The following is a 21654-nucleotide window of genomic DNA, read 5'->3' on the forward strand; positions in this document are numbered from 1 at the left end:
AATTAATACTAAAAAATCATAAATTTGCTAATTAAAAGTAAAAAAAAAATAATTTTTTTTGTACTTTTTTGGTTTGTTATTTGGTATTGTATACAAGACCTTGGCGATGCAAGAAATTTTTAAAATTTTATACTTAACCGACCAATTTCATACTTTGCAGGTAACACATAGACTACTATTAAAACATAATCAAACGAAATCGTAAGATAAAAAATAATTTATTTTCAAATTATACATTACAAGTAATATACATCTACAATTGATAACAAGCATTCTAAAATGACTAGAAATAAAAGCATGAAGTCTGGATCATTTCCTTTGACCTTATTAAAAAAAAGAGATCAATACAAATGTAATTTTTTTTTGTTTCTAGAGTATTTTTATCACAAAAACAAAAGCCTACATTGTTAAAAGCAACTTTTTAAATAGGATGATCTATGAAAAAGAAAAATGATTTCAAACAACTCAAAACTTGAAGTTTCAGGTGGAAAATTATTTATTTCCGAAACAGCAATTTTACTTCTTAATATTATCTAAAAAACTTTGATAAAAGTATTAGCAAATCATATTTTAATATATTCTGACAAAACTATTTAACTGAAACAAACAATAATTTTTGAATATAATTTCTGTTATTTTTCGGATATTTAAGTTAAATTCAATTACTATTCTTAGAATCAAAACAATATTTTAAATAGAACATGAACAAGCAATTTATTTAAAAGCACAGTTATCTAAAATTATTCGAAAAGCTTATATTCTTAAAATTTTTAACTAATTAATTGTTTGTGTAGTTTTTAAATGTAATTAATTTTTTAGTGTATTAAAATTAATATTCTAATTTTTTAGGTAACTTAATTTAAGTCATACCCATTTAATTATTTAATTAATTTAACAATTTAAGTCATACCCAATTGCCCTGCTCATTCGCTAAATATTTTATACTTAAAAGTTTAACCTAAATATTCTATATGTAATAAGATACCTGCATAATCCTTATAAATATAATTTCTTTTCAGTTTCGTATGATTATGGTGTTTTTCATAATTAAAATTGATAGCACTAAATGAATGATCATTATCTTAATCCTGAATGTTGAAAGGAAAGATATACAGAAGTACAAAAAGCTACTAAATGCGAATAAAAGTCAGCGCAACGTATATCCTAGGTGTAACGAAACTACCAGCCTTTTTATATATTTCAAGAAACTTTGTCAAAGAAGCCAAAAAATCTATAAACGGGATCATAATTTAATGAATCACTACTAATGAAAGTGGGGTTAAATACCTCAAAACCTGTATATTGCCGTTCAAAGCGATATTTAGAAATATCTTCAAGTTTTCTCTTGCAACTATTCTTGATTTTATGATTTTAGTCCCGATTTCCCAAGTGAGGATTCATTTGATTGATTTCGATAGCGTTTTTTAATTTTATTTGTCTACTTTTTTGACTAAAATTCGGGAAAAGTGACAAAGATTGTCCTGTGCAAATTAACAAAAAAGTTATTGCCTGTAGTTTAATTGCAAATGAATATTCAGATTGAAGCTTTAGCATCTTTGTTTGAGGGTTATATTATATATTTTACAAAGGATTAATTTTTTTACGACTACCAATCTATATTTTTTATTTTATTGAATTTTTTTTCAAATTTGAATTTATAACTGCAAGTTAGAAAAAATTGAAACTAATTTTTTTTGCAAAATTTTTCCAAAACTAGTATTTTCCAAAAATATGAAATGACCTGGATTGCTTTTAAAATTTTATGAAAAAAGATTAAATTAAATATTTTGTATTATCTTTTTACAAATTTTGTAAATTCTGAAATATTTAATTGTAAAAAAATGTCACTTTCTTATAATTGAAAATATTTATAATTGCTTCAGTACGCATTTGAAAATGTCACTCAACAGCAATAAATATTATACTTAAAAATGCAATTTGAAGCATTAAGGAGCATAATAAAATTATTCACACTGATACGAAAAAATAGGTATGATGAACAAATAACCAAAATTTATACCTAGAACAGTTTACATTATTTAATATTAATGGAAACAAGACAATGAAATTTTTTTGGTTCAGAAAAACTTAACAAAAAGTAAGGGGAAAAAGGCTATTAGAGACGACAAGAGAAAAATAACTTTCTTAAAAGTAATTAGATTTTTTTCTATTTAATACTTTTTATGCTAAAAAGACATAAAAGATATTGTCTTGAGTTAGGTAAAACGAAATAAAAAAAATAAACTAAGTAAAGGAATAGTGAAAACTAAAAGTATATGCATAAAAATAATTATTTAATTTTAATTTTTAGTGGTATGGATAACGTTATGTCAGTTTTAATTTAGCCTATTAAATACGAACGTTTTGAAAACTAGTAAACATGAACTTAAGGTAAAAATGAATTATTAATAATTCTATTAATCATTAATCGGTTTTGGTATTAAACCAGGTTTTTCAAGTCAAAACCAGCTCGATCCGAAACACTTTTTTTTTAAAAAATAAAATTTATTCCAAAAGTAAACTAATTTTGACAATGAAAGTATCTTTAAAATAATTATTTAAGGAAATCGGATTTTATCCAATTTCCTGCATGAGAAATTCATTTTGTTACATCTGTAACATTTCTGAAAATTGATCTTGCTGGTTTTGAAACCGAGGATCGCAAATATACTTTTATAAATTGAAAAAAAAAATTCAAAATCTATATTAAACTAAATTTCTTCAAATGTTTCATGGATCCACGGTACGTGATGTGCCACGGATGTATAAACTCCTGGTAACAAAGGTCTTGCGCATCCGATTCCAGCAGATACTATGCCAACTACCGTAAAAGAGCCATCTTTCTTAACAACCAATGGACCACCAGAGTCACCCTGAAAGAATGGCGAATCATTAAGAATTTAAACATTTCCTTAAAAAAAGTATTTGTATAATAAATATTGCGAAAAAATTAAAATAAATTGAGCCGATTTTATATCGATACACAGCAAAAAATGTAAGAGATTTTTGAAGTAGATACTGCAATAAAATGATGTTTATAGTAATAAGAAGTCTCGCAGTGGACTGATCATAAAGACACAGTTCCCAGTAGAACACTGAAGTCAAGCATCACTGGCTGCTGTCAGTAAGCGGGTGGATGACCACTTAGATCAGCCTGCGTAGAGACCGGGGGTGCGTGGTAACGGTTCTCGTTAAACTGTTCTACCGTAAAGTGCTCGACTTCGCGTAGGTCATCGGGATACCAAAGCAGGGGTGCCATCCCATCTGCAGATGATCAAAATTGAGATGGCATGTCTTCGGATCATCCTCAGGGATGTATCCCAGACAGTCACCAATAGCCCATTGTGTAGCTCTAGTGCGACGTAAATAAATACCTACCTACCTCCCTAGTAATAAAAAATAAAGTTTATAGTATTATAAAAATAAAGTTCATAGTATTATAAAATGAAGTTCATAATACAAAATGAAGTTTACATTTATTAGTATATATGGGAAGGAGTTAAAGGGGTAAGACAATTAAGCACCAGCAAAGTTACTCATGTCTCTCTCAGCGATAATTCAGTGACTAAGGCAAAATTCAATGATGAGAAAATCGAAATCAAACACCGACAACATGAAATCAGTACCAATAGAACTCTCACCAGCACACTAACAAGACTCCGGACAGGACACTTTAGGGGGATGAAGACTCATGGTGACGGAATAAGGACTTACTGCCTCTGCAAAAATTGCCCAGACATAGAATTAACCCCCGTACATCTTTTCAACCATCCCGCTATACTGGCGCAATTGCAAAAAATAAGTGACAGTCTGTGGGCGGACTTATATGAAGATAATTGCCTTCGAATTTTAGATGTTGTATATAGGACCTTTGATCACATTTAAAATTATTTTCTGTCCATGACACGACACCAAACAACTAACCAACCATGGGAAGGAGTTTTCTTTCAGAGATATTTTGCTCTTATTTACTTTCTGTTAACTTCTTTTTGGTTAAATAAGTTATCTCTGCGCAATCTCTAATCTGTCAATAATTACGCTTATATAAAAAAGTATGGTCAAATCTACCAGAATATGCTAAAATTCTAGTCATCGTGTTTCTGGTTCTATGGGAATATGTACCAGAAATTTTAATAATTTTTGCTGAAGTGTTTTGGTAATTATATTGGTAAAATTAACAATAAAATATGATTTTATAACCTGTGATAAAATTTGATAAATGTAAATTTTGAATATTTTATCTGGATACCCTAGGGCAGGGCATAAAATCCATTTATTCGGTTGAAATTAATACTCAATTTTATATATTTTATTAAATATGTGATAATAAGAACTGTAATTCTTAAAAAGCTAATTTTCGGTAAACTGTTACCGTACGAACGGAAAAATTACCAAATGACGGGTTTTAAACCGTGCATATTTTGACTTTATTATCAAAATTTTGTTCTTTTTTTGTTTTGTTTTTCTAAACAGAAACACCGATACATCACGGTATATCAGAATTTCTTCTTTCCGTGTTGTTATCCGAGTAGTTATAATATTTGGTGATTATTAAAATTTTATGCCATTCTCATAAAAGAAAACTGAGTTAATTATGAACCTACTAGTTGAACCACGAAATTAATTTTAACGGAGACTGGTAAATATTACTGGGTGTACAGTAATGTTAATAAATTATAATCACACTAATTAAAAGTATGAAACAATCATACTTGGTACTGAATGAGATGCCTAGACAATGTGAGATACGTTTAATCATTTTGTATTTCCCGCTCTATTTTCGACATTGCAATACTAGGCTGGATTTCCAATTTTGTTTATATTATATATTATACATAATTCTAGGGAATTAATTATTATAAATGATACATTATTATAAAATTATTAAAAATGGTACACTATTTCAACGTTTATTGAAAAAAATCATAACCGATTAAAGTTTATATTTATTAAGAATCATACAATAAAATCCATTTTCTTTTGTTTAGAAATTCTCTCTAAATTGCTTAACAACTCTTTTCTTTGTTTAAAAATACTCAACATAATGAAAGCATGCCTCAAGATAGGGGAGAGGGGGGCACATGTGAACAAATTTTTTTATTTCTTCACTTTTCGAAAAATATCATCAATTTTTCATAGTAAAAAAGTCCATATGTTTAAATAGTATTTTCTTTGTCTTGTGGAATTTTTTGAGATTTTTCAATAAAATATTTCTTTACTTTATAATATTTTAGAAAAATGACTTCAATTGTTCACATGTGCCCCTATTGGGGGCACATGTGAACAGGCCTGGGGCACATATGAACAAGATTAAAAACACAAAGCAATCATCATATTTCAAAGAAAAAAAATCTTTAATATAACAGATATAGATACGCATTATACTGAGGGGGTTGTAGCTTACTATGTGAATTTAAATTGTACAACAGTACTGTCAATAAGAAAATAATTTTTCAGCTGTACAATAATTTATCCGTAATTGGGTTTTTCGCAACTTCATGTTCCACGGGTGTTGTAATGGGCCTTTTTCTTTCTTCTCTAATACTCTTTCATTTTTTTTTTTTTCATTTTTTCTATCTTTTCATTTGTAGCTTTAACAATTCTATTTTCTCAGGTGTATCAGTTAATATGCGTGATGCGCGATCAACCATTTAATAAAAAAAAAATTTTTTAAAGGAAAAATTAATAAATTAATTATGGAAAATTAAATAATGATAATTTTAAATGCATACATATTTTTTAAACTTATAATATCATGAGGATAATAATCTTAATACTATGTAGGGGCACTTGTGAACTGTTCACATCTGCCCCAGATGTTTTGTTCACAAGTGCCCCCATCATCCTTCTTAAACCTAACTTGAAAAATAAAGAACTTTTAATTGAGTAAAAAAAAAGAATAATTGTCATAAACTTACCTGAATGTTCATATAATGATCTGCAATAGTTAATTTTAGTTTATTAGTTGATTTATATTATGCTTTCACTTGGAGAAGCGAGCGATTATAATATATGCAACACCAGCTGATACAAAGAAATTGTCAGAATAGACCAACAAAATGTCTCATTGTTCTGAAAGTTTTTCAGAGAGGTAGGACTAGTACTGCCATCAATTGAAAATTTTTCGAGATTTTTTATTTCAAATCATATTGGTAAAACATACCATGTTCACATGTGCCCCCTGTTCACATGTGCCCCCCTCTCCCCTATACATCAAGTCATATAAGGGTTTGTCGGGAAGGCATTCGATCAATATATATTTTATTTTAGGATTTTACCTTAGCCTTAGGCTTCGATTTAGTTTAATAGTTTTGTCAATAGTTTCTGAATATATTTGTTCTGTCATCTCAAGATTCCTATATGGATTTCCTTTTGTGAGAATGAAGTTACTCTGTTTTGCTGTTAGTACACTTCTTATGGATTGAGTGATTATATGTTTTTTGAAAGATTTCTCTGATAATTATTGATTTACATAATTTTTTCACAATAAAAGACTCCTGTTGATGTTAAATAAAAGGTAAACTTATATAGTGATTGTTTTAATTTAAAAATAATAGCTAATGTAACAATTTTATGAGTCTTAAAGGCTGCTTTTTAAATATTTTGATGTATGTTGCATTCACTATATATTTGGAAATTTGAATTAAATAAAAATCTTTATTCAATCTAAAGTAAAATCGTATGGATGCGATGTTACTTGTAGTACAACTAAAGTCCGGATACTACAAATTAATAATAATTAAAATTTAAAAATTGTAAGTGTATTGGTGAAGTTATTATGTAATGTTGCAATGTGTTTAGAATGCATTTTATATACATTTATTTCTATGACAAAAATACATCTGAGAAAAGTATACAAGCGATTTTTGTGTCTTGTGTTCTAGAAATTACTGATGATTTCTGAAATCACCTGAAAAAATTAAATAAAAGGATAACGGTTTTGTGCGTGTTGCTATAAAACTAAGAATCATTCTTTATAAGCTTCGAAATTATTTACAATATTTATCAGCAGATGACACTACTAACTAAAAAGTTATCTAACTCAAGACAAAAACAAAAACAAAAGTTATCTAACTCATCTAACCTATTTGATTTTAAAACATTGTAAGATAAATTAAAAAGTTTTAATAAAAAGTTATTTAAAAGCTACGTTGTAACTATAATAAAAACCAACTAGCTATTTTATAAATATAATAATACAGATGAGTTGAATGCTTTAAAATATGATACTTAAAATTGATTAATATTTGAAATGCCGTAATAGATATGTTATGCCATTTTAATATTAACAAGACAAAGTAATTAACAACAGTAATTAACAAAATTTAACAAAACACTACTACACTCAACATGAATTATTTAAAAATAAAGAACTCATAAAATATGTTACTTTTATGAAATATTGAAGTATTTATTACTTCAAAATTCAAAAACATTAAAAAATTGCTGTAATGGAATGCAAATGAAATCCAATAACTAGACCTACTGTATTAATAACAATAGAAATGCTATTATGTTTAAAAAATTATATTGCAATTATATTCTTTTATATAAGATTATAATACGGACTTTTCTTTTCAAAAGCCACTTTTTTAGCCTATTTGATTTTAAAATATTGTAAGATAAATTAAAAAGTTTTATTAAAAAGTTATTTAAAAGCTAAACCAACTAGCTATTTTGAAAATATAATAATACAGAAGAGTTGAGAGCTTTAAAACATGATACTTACAATTGATTAATATTTGAAATGCTATAATAGATATGTTATGCCCTTTTATTATTGACAAGACAAAGTTACAGTAATTAATAAAATACTACTTCACTCAACATGAATTATTTAAGAAAAGAAAAGAACTCATAAAATAGGTCACTTTTATGAAATATTGAAACATTTATTACTTTAAAATTCAAAAACATTAAAAAAGTTGCTGTAATGGAATGCAAACGAAATCTAATATCATAGACCTACTGTATTAATAACAATAGAAATGCAATTATATTTAAAAATTTCTAACAAATTTTGATACACATAAATGAAATCATCAGTGCGTTATGATTGCAACGATGTTAGTAATTACACGAATGTGATTCGTGACTAATTTAATTATTTAACTAAATTAATTTAATTAAGTTTAACATATAGTTCAAAACATTGTTCGCTATATTTCAAATGAATGAATTTCATGCCGTCTTAATAAATTTAGTTTTTCTAATGTTTAACTAACTTAAAATTTAATTACGTTTCATATTTCATTTGAAATCTATTATTTGTTTGAATTTTATGTATGAAATATCAATTTTAATGAGTTTTAAAACATTTTTGTCGAAAGAAATATTTATTACTAATTACTTTATCACAAATAAATGTATCGAGTAATTTTATATCAATATCTCTGTATCATATTACAACTTAAAAGACAATAATGTGTAAAACCAATATAATTATAAATTAATGTATAACATTAGAATAAGCATATATAACATTATAATAAGTATAATTGTCATAATGCGTAGTTAGTATAGTATTAATAATATAATTGCTACTCATTAATGTAAGGAAAAGCACAGAAATTTATTATTATCGATTACTCTTTTATGTGCAAATGATTTGTATTATTTTAGATCAATATATCTTCATTACATAATTTTGAAGCAAATTTATTGCCTAAACGCTAGACTTATTTGAGCCAAATTAAACCATACTGCAGACCGAAGATAAAAAAAAATACTCAGTTGTGTTGCTTGATGCAAGATAATACGACATTTCCAGGGGGGGGGGAGTGTCATGTTAACAGGTAAAAGAAGGTTCTCTCCTCGAAATGAAGCAAAAAGGGAGGTAGTTTTACCCAGAAAGTCCCCTATCTCGAGAAGTATCACGAAAGCGTTTTTTCGTAATTCAAAACTTGAAATCGATTAAAAAAAAAAAAAAAAAAAAANAAAAAAAAAAAAAAAAAAAAAAAAAAAAAAAAAAAAAAAAAAAAAAACCACAGTCACATATTCCACAATTTTTTTAGTCAAATCGAAAATTATTTAGGCTTTCTTAAATGGGCCTAAAATTTAAAGTTTTGATTAAAAAACGTAAATTTTATATTTTTAAATGTATAAACAAAAGTAACTTTTAATTTTCAGGTTTAAAAATTTAAAGTCGTTGCAAAATAATCGCAAAGAAAAAGCTAGCATTTAAAACACTTCCTGAAATTTAGAGGGAAACGTTAATTTTCATTGACAACTAAGCACATTTTCAGTCGTCTATTTATTATTTAGGTTAGGTTATTTCAATACATTTTGCGTTAGTTTAATTTTTCAGTCATATTTCATACGTAATTTTTTTATGTTATTTTGAAATCAACGTTTTTTTTAACTTAAAAACTAAAAGTTCCTCTTTAATTATTTAAAAAAAATTAAAATTTACGTTGTTGGTAAGAAAAAATGGAACTTTGGATTCATTTAGAAAACCTAAATATTTTTAAATTTGACTAAAGTTTTTTTAAAAGCTATATTGATAATATTTTATATACTGATGTTTTGGATTTCTAAAAAGCAATTTTACTATTTGTGCTGCACCGTTATTTAGTGAATATGAACTTGGTCCGAATACTTGACTCAATTCTCTGCCCAGGGCACAAAGATGCACACAAGATACAAAAAATTCAGTATCAAATTGCGGTATAAAGTATAGACACTTTAGTGCATTATCAGTAAACTCAGTTTTACCATATAATCATATAATCCATTTTTGCCGCAAACTATCATGCCCTACTTTTTACAGTAATATTTATTAAAATTGTGATTTTATGGTAATTATTACAGTAAAAATTAGGTATATTAGATTTTTGTTCCGTAACATGAGTTGGTAAAGATGTATTTTACAGTGAAAAGTACCGGCATCCTGAGTGCCGGTACTTTTTAGCGTAATTTGATTCAGAATTTTTTATGATGCACGTAATCTGTTACTTCAATAAATGAAGAATGTGCAGAATTTTTATAATATGATTAAATCATAGCATTTTAACATTAGAGTAATAAAATTTTGAATTAAATATTTTTAAAATTTAAAATTCAACTCTTAAGTTAAACTTACTTGACAAGAGTCCTTTTTCCCCTCTCTGTATCCTGCACATATCTGCCCATCGTGAAATTTCACTCTTTTCTTTGCTTCGTCAAACAGATTTTGGCATTGTGTTCTGTTCATTATAGGAACTTGAACTTTTTGTAGTATCTTTGCTCGTACACCACCTGGAAGGATGAAGCACTTACTTAAATTCTAGAGGAAATGCATTTCATACATTTAAATTTTTTTTGGATCGAATTGCGGTAAAAAGTACCGGCACTCAGGGTGTCCGTACATTTTACTATAAAATCCTCTTTCACTGGAACTTGCAACGGTACAAAAATCTGATATAGAGTATTTTTCACTCTAATTAATTACACTCTAATTAATTATTACGGATAATATTTCACAGTAAAAATGGATTTTAAAGTAAAATAGATTTTTTGAATGATGCATCTGAAGTGCGGATACTTTTACCGTATTTTGATCCGAAGATATTTTTGTATGTATGCGATCTTTCCTTAATACGCGAAACCTCCATTTATCCAAAGAAGATGGTGGACTCAACCAAAAATAATCTAAAACACCAGTGAAGGTGAAATAAGGACGATAATATGAGAAAACAGAAACTTTCTAATGGTTGTAGGGTGAGCATAAATGGAGCTTGAAAAAATTTCTTTTGCTGACTTTTTAATTTAATCGTTGGAATTTTTTTTTTAGTTGAATGTGAATTATTACTTTTATTTGTCTAATGCAATCTTTTTGTCATAAAATTGTCGACAGATAGCAATAATCTAAGATTTTAGCAATTGGAGATTAAGTGGATGCTATATCGCGGGCGAAACCTTTCATGGCAAATTAAAATAGTTAATTATTTACAAACCCATATTTTTTGTATATTATTTCTGTTGTTAATTAACATTTACAATCATTAAGTAATTTATAAGCAAGTCTATTATAAAAAACTTCTTCCACTGTTCATAAATTTTTGTATTTTTAAATAATTGTGAATTTTTTCACTTTAATGCCACAACTTTAATAATAATTAAAAAAAGCGATGTCAAATATAAATTGATAAGAGTTTTGCTACTGAAATGAGAATAATTAATCTCGATAGCTAAAAGGAATTTTTAAAATCACTTTAAATTATCATAAGTTAAAATATTTATTTTATTTGATAAATGTTCAAATATTTTACAAAATTAAATAAATGTAGCTTTATCTTTATTCCTAAGTCATTATTTTTATTTGTTCACTAAAAATGCAAAGACTTAGCTTTCATTTTAATGAAACTTAATTATATTTTGTAGATATTTATAATATTTAAAGTATTATTCCTAAAGTATAAAGTATAATATTTAAAGTAATACTATTCAAAGTTTTTAAATATAATTTATACCAATAGCTTAAAAATTTTAATCAAACCTTTGCTAAATAAAGTTAATGCATATTAAATTAAAAATCAACTTCTGGATAAAAAAATATTTTTCAAATTTTAACATTAATTATGTTTCATTTCACTATTTTTATTTTAATAATTGTATCTGATAATAGAATATTCTGTGCTTCAAGATTTTCAGAAAATTTTACTAAACTGCAATTTTTAATGACAATTATTTATATACAAATATATTATATAAGAATAATTTCGTAAATATCAATGATTAAACATAATAATAATACATTTAATGACTTAAAAATACAGTTTGAAGTAACTTTTGTTTAAAATTTTGTTTAAAGAGCTTTTAGGGATTAACTTTGTGTGATTAACATTTCCGATACTTTTAAAACTAGGTAGTATTATAATAAATAATGGAATATAGGTATGCAATATTGCATAAATATGCTTCATTAATTGAAAATAATATGAAATATAGTAAATTACTCAAAAATTTATAAGTTAAATAAGCATCTAATTTTTTAGATACAATGAACTGGAAATGTTTCTGTTAAATACTCAAGGAATAACTTCTATTAGCAACATAAAATGTTCTCGACATATTTAAATGTTGAAAGCTTCAATGTATAACTATTATGCAAATACTTAACAAATCACCGAATTTAAACAATCTTTGCCTACATTTAGTACGAAAAAATATAACATAGATGTTAAATTTAATTTAATATTATTAAGAAAAATTAGAATTACACGTAATTAATAATTTAAACTATCTGTAATTTGAAACGTAATAAAATTTATGTCTTAATTTGTTTTAAAAATTAATTTGTAATACAAAATATTGTGTGAAATGAAACGTACAGTTTTTAAAGGGCAAACGCTGTAAAGGGAAGATATTGCGAAGCAAATAGAATAAATATTATATAGCTTAAGTTTCTCCGTTTCTCATTTGTTAGTAAATTAGTTATAATTAAATAGAAATTTTTTAAACATAAGGTGAGCTTAAACATTCCAATAACCAACGAAAAGTTTTTTTTTCTTTTAAGTTTATGGAATATATGGAATTAAAATTTTTATTAATAAAATATTATTTGAAACGTATGTAAGAATATATAATAAAATAAAAGTTTCCATTTGAAATCGGCAATTAATTGGCTGAGCTGGACCTTTAAGAGGCTTTTTCCTTTTTAATCTTGGATTTTAGATTAAATTTTTAATTTGCTCTTTTCTTTCTCACTTAACACCTTTTCGAAAAGATTAAATTTTTTTTCCAATGCCCACCTGGAGAATGACCTTTCGACATACAGAGAATGAAGGAACATCCATGCCCTGCCCGGGATTTGAACCTTGAGCCAAGGCCAGTTCCCTGATCCCTACACAGGCCAGTCGGCAAAAGATTAAAAATAAAGGTGACGTTTTGTTAGATTAGGAGAAGTAGTGAATGATTATTTTAAGAACTTTCAGTAATTTTTTCTTTCAGAAATGTAAAGCAATAAAATTATGCTGTTTGTTGTTTCGAGTAATTAATTTAAAACGGCACATTTGTCTGTTTTCATATTGCTTATTATAATTTAGTTTTATTATAGTTTAAACTAATGAAAACCGGTTTGGATACTGCTGATAGTTTTTTTAAGCATAATTTACGCAAAAACAATGCTGACTGCAGAATTATATTTTAATAATTTTATCAGAAAAAATGAATGAAGAATCTAAATTACCTCATACCTTGTAACAAAAATTATGATTAAATGACAACCTTGTATTTCACATGATGCGATAAGCACTGGCTTATAAATAACATATTTTTATTTATCCTATTTTTAGAAATTATTCTTTTTATTCAGTCTATTTATAAAAATTAAATAAAAAGAATTAGAAGCATATTCAGAATTTTCCTATCCCTTTGATAGTCGAGTTCGATATAGAGCAAAAAAAAAAAAAAAAAAAACCTCTTAGAATCCAATCACAGTTTCAATCGAAATAAACGCGAGAAAGTATAACAAATAAAGAAAAGAACAAATTCATTATTTAAACACAATATTCACATAGATATAAGCTCATAGGAAGTGTTACCGTTTTCTTGCAGAAATCCCCAACCCATTATCGTTCCTTGTTGACCAGAGAAGTCTTCTTCGTGGTCAGGTAGACAAGCTGGCCATACGTAACTTTCGTAACCAATGGGCTTCATGAGTTTCAACAAAGCTATATCATTATTATACCTTCTTGGCTGGTATAGTTTGGGATGCTTGAATATCTTCTCAACACGGTAGTCTGATTCAGAATGATTTGTTTCTGCTTGACTTAAATCATACTCACCAACTCTTACAGTGAAATGTTTTGCTGAATAGCTAGAATAGAGAGAAAAAAAATGCAATTTTCTCTTAAGGGAATATAAAAGATAATATATATTGATTTTTTTCATTGTATTCTATATTTTTGTATCGAGATTAGGGAAAAATACAACTTTCTCTTAAAAGCATATCAAAGATAATATATAATGATTTTTTTAATGCATTCTATATTTTAGTATGGAAATTTTGAAAAAAATGCGCAATTTTCTTTTAAAAGAACGTAAAAGATAATCAGCAATGTTTTTTTTATTGTGTTCTATATTTTTGTATCAAGATTCGAGAAAAAAAGCAATTTTCTTTTAAAGGAATATAAAAGATACTGTATAATGTTTTTTGCTTTATGGTATTTAATATTTTTGTATCAGAATGCTGAGAAATTTTCAATTTTCTTTTAGCGGATGTAGCGTATCTACCACTACTAAATTACAACTACAATTCACTAGTATATAAGACATACATGTTAACTCGACTCTATGTTGGGGTACCTTTTCATAGATGACGGTTGACATTGTCGATTACTCTCCCCTCCCCACATTGGTGACCCGGACGTGATGTGAACACGCCTACCTTGGCAGTAACGCCCACTTCTATCTGAACACGCTTACTTCGATGGATGGTACACATTGAACAGTTGACTTGCTACTAGTGACTGCGACGTTATGCACCTCCTCGCACTGTTGCTACTCAGTCTCGTCTCGATCACACACATCGTCAACCTGCATATACCCGACTGCTAAAGGCAACACAGGAGCGACTACGACCTTGATCTTAATACAGCTCTCATGACTAATGTTCAAAAACCCGGTCACCTTAATCCAGCTCTCCCGGTCTGTCACAAATACAACAACTAGTGGCATCCATGCATCGAATTCTATCACAGCTATAATTCTGGTGGGGGAGTACTGTAACGTATCTACCACTACTAAATTACAACTACAATTCACTAGTATATAAGACATGTTAACTCGACTCTATGTTGGGATACCTTTTCATAGATGACGGTAAACATTGTCGATTACTCTTCCCCCCCCCCCCACACACACGGATGTAAAAGATAATAATAATGATAGGGATTTTTTTATGGTATTCTGCATTTTTGTATAAGGATTATGGAAAAAATTTTTTTTATTGGTGTATATTAGATAATATATAATGATTTTTTTATTGTATTATCCATTTTTGTACAAGGATTACGGATATGACTTATTGATGTGATTCTCTGAAACGAATAAGAAGTGCTAGAATATGGTTACATGTTATTTTAAAAGGGAATGCATATACATACAGGGAATACTTAAGTCAGAGGATGGCATCTTGGAGCCAATTTTTCAACTTTTTATTATTTTATACAAAAGTAACAATTCTAAAAACTTAGAAATGCTTTTAGGAATAACATTATACGTTTTATATTAATATAATTTTTTACGAACGAATTCTGATATACACTTTTAAGAAAAATTTCAGAAAGAAGAATGGATCAAAGGTGCAACAGGTGTTGTATCTTGAGCAACCACATGTTATATTTTGAACCATTGGATGCTACTTTTTATAACATTCATTTCTTGCTTTTTTTTAAAACTAATTAGCTCATTGAATTTGTATATTCATGCACTTAAATATATGCAATTTGGATTCTCATGAAATTCAATTCAATGCAATTTTGTAAGAAGTAGAATATAAGTTTACTTTAATATAATTTTGGGTGAACGAATTCTTTTATACACTTCAGAAAAAAAATTGAGAAAGAAGAATCTTACAAAGGTACAACATGGTGTAAAACTCAAATTCCACACCCGATCCAATGATCTTCTGCTGCCTGGCATTTGAGAGGGAAGATTTGAAACAAAGATCCATTTCCTTGCATTTTCTAAACGTATAGAGACTCATTGAACTGTTCAGCTTATTCACTAGACCAGTTAAGATAAGCATCAACAACAATGCAACATGGTGTTGTACTTTGAACGATTACATTTTGCATTTTGCACCATTGGATGTCACACTTATATAACATTTTTAAGGTTTGTTTTCTTTTGAACTAATTGGTTGTTGGAATGTTGATATTTATGCAATTAAAATTTGTTTTCATGTAACTTGCATAAATTGAAAAAAATCATATTCATAATACTGAAGAATATTTTATTGGAATCTTTAAAAATAAAGTATAGCTTTCCATGAAAATAAAAAGTTTTATTTATTGGTAATAGCATAATTTAATGGGAAATTTTTTTTTTGTGTTAACAGTATCTGTTGCATATACCGTGTACAAACCGAATCAATAAAACCCACACTATAAATAATAAACACAGAATTAATAACAGGCAGAACTATCAATTAAAGGTGCTATAAAGATACTAGGCCAAAGTACACAAAGATGCACATTTTGTTTGAGTTTGTTGGTCTTGATGCAAATGAATAATTTGCCTAAATTATTATTTTCAAATACTTTAATTGCTTATGTATTGGAAAAAAAATGTCAAATTAATAATTTCATATGCACTTAAGTTGTCACCTATGTTACTTGATTTGCATGAATGAGCAGAAAATGCTATCCTTCATTTGTCACATCATATTTTGTTTTTCATAAAAATTTTAGTGTGTAGTCAATCGTTGTTTTGTTGTAGTGATTTTAAAAGTCAATTGTGTAGTTTTTAAGTTAAGAACGTGTGCCACATGTAACTGTACGAACGTACGTAATTTACGAACCTTCGTAAGGAATTATATAAAGAATATAAGCTAAGTTGAACTACGTGAAGTAAACAAGTAGTCATAAACAATTTTCATGAGTCAAATAGCATCGGGTAAGACCCTATCATATCCGACTGCCAAGGTGGTGGGTTTAATAATTAAAGATAATAAATAAATAAGGAGTTATCAGTTGTTGAATTTATTTAAAATATTACCTACAGATACTAACTAATAATTACCTACTAATAATTACCTACAGAATAAATAAAACAACAGAATAAATCGGTGCTGTCAAAACTAAAATTTTTATAAAATTGGCATCGATAAGCAAGTAGCCTTTATCTTTAATTCATTCCCAAATAACATCGCCATTGTTTGCAGAGAGTTAAATGTAATTTCTGATAAATGACAGACTTTATCTAGTAAAAAAAAAAGCATGTCCTGGTTTAATATATCTCTCGAATTCGTTTAACTTCCTTCCACCATACGATTTTTGGTTTACATGAATTACTGAAAAAAAAGCGAAGAAACAATATTTCAGGAAAAAAAGTTATTATTATTTTTTGATAAAATGTAAGGATTTCCCTGGTGTTTCATTATGCATATTACAAAATTTTCTTACTTGAAAAATTTGTTGTGAACATCTATTTATTCCATAGTTTACATTGTAATTGTACCGTATTTAAAATTTTTAAATTCCTTGTAACTTTTAATTCGATAAATTAAGTATTCACAGATAATTATTTGATACAAGGCTTAAAACAAACAAATTAAAACTTCTATACCTTTTTTAGCTCCTTTAATCATAACTAAAGATATATTTGTACAATACAACTTATTTTGTAATTTAATCTGAGACAAAAATAGTTCTTCCTTACTAATCCTTGCGATGTAATTAGAGAATAGTTAGTTGTTAACTAATGATGAATAACTGATCATTTATTCAATACTAACGCAAACCAGACATTTTATATCTATTTATTGTAGCTTATAAGACCAGAAATACTTTCAGTGTAGTTAAAAAGGTAAAAATTGTTGAATAAAGAGAATCAAAGTATACATGTTTGTAATTAGTATTCTATCAACTACATATGTGTTCTTAGATCCATTATAATTAGTATTCTACGAACCATAAAATTAATTTAAGTCACATTTTTGGGATCCTTGATGTGTTTACATCCAGAATTTACACAATTTATATGAACTATAACTAATTATTTACACAAATAAACAAAGTCTGAATTTGTATGGTTTTATAAAAATTAAGATATTTTTTCCAATTAATAATAAAAAATTACTGTTTTTAAAAATAATTGTTTTCAAAAAAATATAGATTGAATGTTTTTGTTTTCAACATTGTACTGATAAACTATACAGTTAAATGAAATGGAAAATATTGTAAGTTTAAAGCGCAAAAATATTCCATTGAAATTTCCATTTAAATTTTATATTCTAAGCTTTAGAAACGGAGCATATTGGCAGTCTTAATTTTTAAATTGACTTAATAACTGAATACTTTAACAAGTTTATTATTTGATGTTATAAAGTGTTGAGGAATCTTCTAGAAAATTCATCATAATTTAATTGTCTTATGCTAGTATGACTGTAATAAAAATTACGAAAGAATGAAAATTTGATTCTATTATGATGTATTTTAATAGTACTACATTCATAACCAAACTCATTTCCTTGTAAAATACATATTTCGAAATTGAATACATATTTAATGATCACGCTCAATTAAATGGACGCTCAATTAAATTACGTTCAATTGAAATTAAATGTCAGTTAGGCCATAATCTAGTTATAGCTTTGCTCATGCATTTTTTTTAATTTCTTCTCACTAGCTCCACAGGCTTTTAATGTAAATAAAATTCCGTTACATTACAGAAAATGTTTGGCAACAAAGTTGCTAGAGATCATCCGCATGCTACGGAAGAAAAAAAAGCTTAGACGGAAGTTTTCTGAAACAGAACATTACAGGAAATATTTGTACGCAGCAGATAATTTTAGAAAGTCATTGTATGGTCCTCGCAATGCGGCATAGAAATTTGGTATGAAGGTATATTCTTTGTTTTGCCCAGTTACAGGTTTGTAAAATTTTTATTAATGTTTTAAATATTTCATTTTTTGTGTGATTTTATGCGATTTTTCAAGGAATTGAAAACCATCACGCTTGAAAGAAAGGTCGAATTTTTTTTTCTTCTCATTATTAAGTTTAGACGATCCGAAGGGTACCCGGAGCCTTCCAGTCATGAAGCAAATTTATTGACCACCATAAAGGCCAGTCGGTATGTACTTTTATGCATCAAGTTATTTGTTGCCGATTTTTTACTAAAGCTTTTCATATTCAGAACCGAAAAAATCTGTCCTCAACAAATGAAGTCTGCATCAATTATTATAGATTTTTATTTGTTAATAAAAATGCCTCTCCTTACAAATAGCTATGTAGTTCAACAGTAAATTTTTATATGTTTAGAGATGAGGAATTTTCAGTTGGGAAGTTACAGAATTACTGCGTTTTTTTAACGGAACTTTTTTTTACAGAGTTGGTAGTCTTTCTTTTCAACACAGCTCCACTGCACTCTCAAATCGGAAATCTTTTCTAAGTTCTTGATTTTCTCTTTCTTGACTACCTCTTTTTTCTATTGCTATGAAGCTTACCTTTCATGGTTTTATTTAGTATTTCTGTTTCATTCATTCTTTCGCGGCGAGTTTCTTTTTGGTTTTATAAATCTCAAGATATTTTCTTGCTCAATAAACTTTTTAATTTCTGGATTCTGCACAGGCCATTTACTTCTATAGGTTCCTGGATTTTGCTCATAAAACAGCGTTCATAACTTTTGAACAGATTTTGATCTCTCTTAGTCAAGATCTATGTTTTTGATTCGCACGTAACTATTTTTCTAATAAAACTATTGTACAGTGTGCTAAAAAAGAAGTACCAAAAGAAAAACTTTCCATCGGAGGGAAGTATCCAGTTCGGATATTCGCACAATAAGACTTAATTCTGATGGTTCTAGGGTCGAGCCTTAAATGTTAGTGTAGACGATAATTAGTAAATTAATTAGGGCAGACGATAATTAATAATTTAATTAGTGCAGACGATAATTAATAAATTAATTGGTGCAGACGATACGAAATCTGACACAGAAATTCTCTGAATAAACATACCTTTTTTCTTGACAGATTTGTATTTCTGACTTAAAAGGGAAAGTCTCAATCTCGAAAATGTAGTTAAAATAGTTTGGTCAGGAGTGTAGTCAAAAGTTTGAACTGCTTATTTTAATTTAACTTTTCCGAGTATTTCGCTATAACTCCAGAGCTCAAGGAATCAAAGCATTTTTCCTCACAATTGTAAAATTATCCAAAAATAATTTATCCAAAGATAATACAATGCAAAGATAATTTTTATTAATTAATTATTATTTTTTATTATTTCATTTAATGATAGTCGAAAATAAGTAAGGTTTAAGGTAAGGTAAGTAAATCAAAAATAAGAATGTAAAAATTGAAAGGTTTACAAGTTTTTACATTACTTTAAAGAGCGTAAATTTAAATGGCAAAACACAATATTTTAATGAAATTAGTCAAATGCTCTAAAAACTATGAACCTCTAAATGATGACAGAACCTCTAAATGATGACAAAGAATCTCCAAATGATAGCTCAAAGACTATTCGACTGATTTCGTTAAAAATACGTTCATTTATTTAAAGTTGTTCAAGATGTTTCCCTCTTTTGCGCACTACACATCTACATTTTACAAGTCTTTGAAATTAGTGTACATTCCAATATTTTATGATAGATATAGAATGCTTTGTTTCTATTTTGTATTTGTTTATTTATACAATCATGTCTCTCACATAATTTAGTTTAATAAAAGTGTTTTCAAATTTGAAGTTTTGTAGCTGAATTTTGTATTGGTCTTATTTATTCAAATCTTAACATTATTATGCACTTAGTTTATTTCGGAATATTTTATTTGAGTTATCTATTAATTATTTCGTTATTTTTATTATACTATTATATTTTTTTAAAGAAAAAACATAGCATTAATTTAAAAAACGCCAAAAAGATTTTGTCTGAAATCAATTTAGTTATTTTATATTTTTCACAAGTTTCAGAATTAGGCAAGATCAAACGCTTTTTTGACACTAAAATTTTCGCAAATTGCATTTATGCAATAAAAGTTTTTTGTATTTAAATACTTTTGAAGTCTTGATACATAATCTAGTTAAAGGAAAAATTTGTTAATCTCATGCAAATATTCATTTTTTATGATTCGAATATTTTGTAGTTTTATAAAAGTGTACAAATGTAATTGATGTTAAAAACATATTTAAAAATTTTTTTTGCACTTGCTTCAAAAGGTTTAATCTCTTGTTTATTTTTTTAATAAAAATCTTTCAATTTAGTAGTTACATTATCTTTTTAAAGAACAATTATTAAACAAAGATAGAGTGACTTTCTTTAAGTAGATATTTAAGAATTAAGTAATAAGAAAGATAGTCTGATTATTTAATTTTTAATAAATATTCTTATAAATTGCTTTAACTTTACAGTTTTTAAAATGTAACTAAAATTTTATTGAAGGAGTTATTCCTTTCTTTCTTACAAAGTATGTAAGTTTTATCAGAATAAATTTAAAATATTACCATGAAGCAAACGTATTAGTTTTTTTCGAATTTTTTAATTTGATTATTAATCACAGTAAGTTAAGTGTAAGCTTTGTTTAATTTGTAATATCTCTTATTGGATAAAATAATAGTTAAGTTTTAATAGTTTACGATAAAAATGCCTTAAAATTATAATGTTTACTTTTTACATTGACGATTACCAGATTAATTTCAATTGTCAGATTATTATCAATGAACTTGAACAATATTTTGATTAGAAAGTTGATTTTCGTGTGTAGATTTTCTTTTCTCATTTTTCACAGAAATTTGGAAACCCTATAAACCAATAAGTATGATTACATTGTTAAGACATTTAAGAAAAATTGTACCATCATAATTATTTTTCTTCATAACTTTAGTGAAATTTTGTTATGAATGAAAAAAAAAACATTTTCAGTTTATCAGTAATTCTCAATGCTCATAACTATTTAACACCTTCGGTTTATTATGTCGGTTTATCATTTACTGCCAAATACGATTCATTACAAAA

At 27.0% G+C, this 21654-nt stretch overlaps 1 protein-coding gene across 1 annotated transcript in view; it reads right to left on the minus strand.

Annotated features, from left to right (window-relative positions):
* Positions 1 to 201: 201 nt before the first annotated feature.
* LOC107437907 (trypsin-1-like) overlaps positions 202 to 21654 on the minus strand; it is a 34690-nt gene continuing 13237 nt past the window's right edge. Inside the window, exons 4-6 of the mRNA XM_016050045.3 lie at positions 13524 to 13798; positions 10082 to 10236; positions 202 to 2873 (exon numbers count right to left, since the gene is read on the minus strand). Of these exons, the coding sequence (XP_015905531.1) occupies positions 2712 to 2873; positions 10082 to 10236; positions 13524 to 13798 (592 nt within the window). The 3' untranslated portion in view covers positions 202 to 2711. The remainder of the gene's footprint in view (positions 2874 to 10081; positions 10237 to 13523; positions 13799 to 21654) is intronic.

This window comes from Parasteatoda tepidariorum, chromosome 2 (genome assembly GCF_043381705.1).
Source record: "Parasteatoda tepidariorum isolate YZ-2023 chromosome 2, CAS_Ptep_4.0, whole genome shotgun sequence".
Classification (NCBI taxonomy): Eukaryota; Metazoa; Arthropoda; class Arachnida; order Araneae; family Theridiidae; genus Parasteatoda; species Parasteatoda tepidariorum.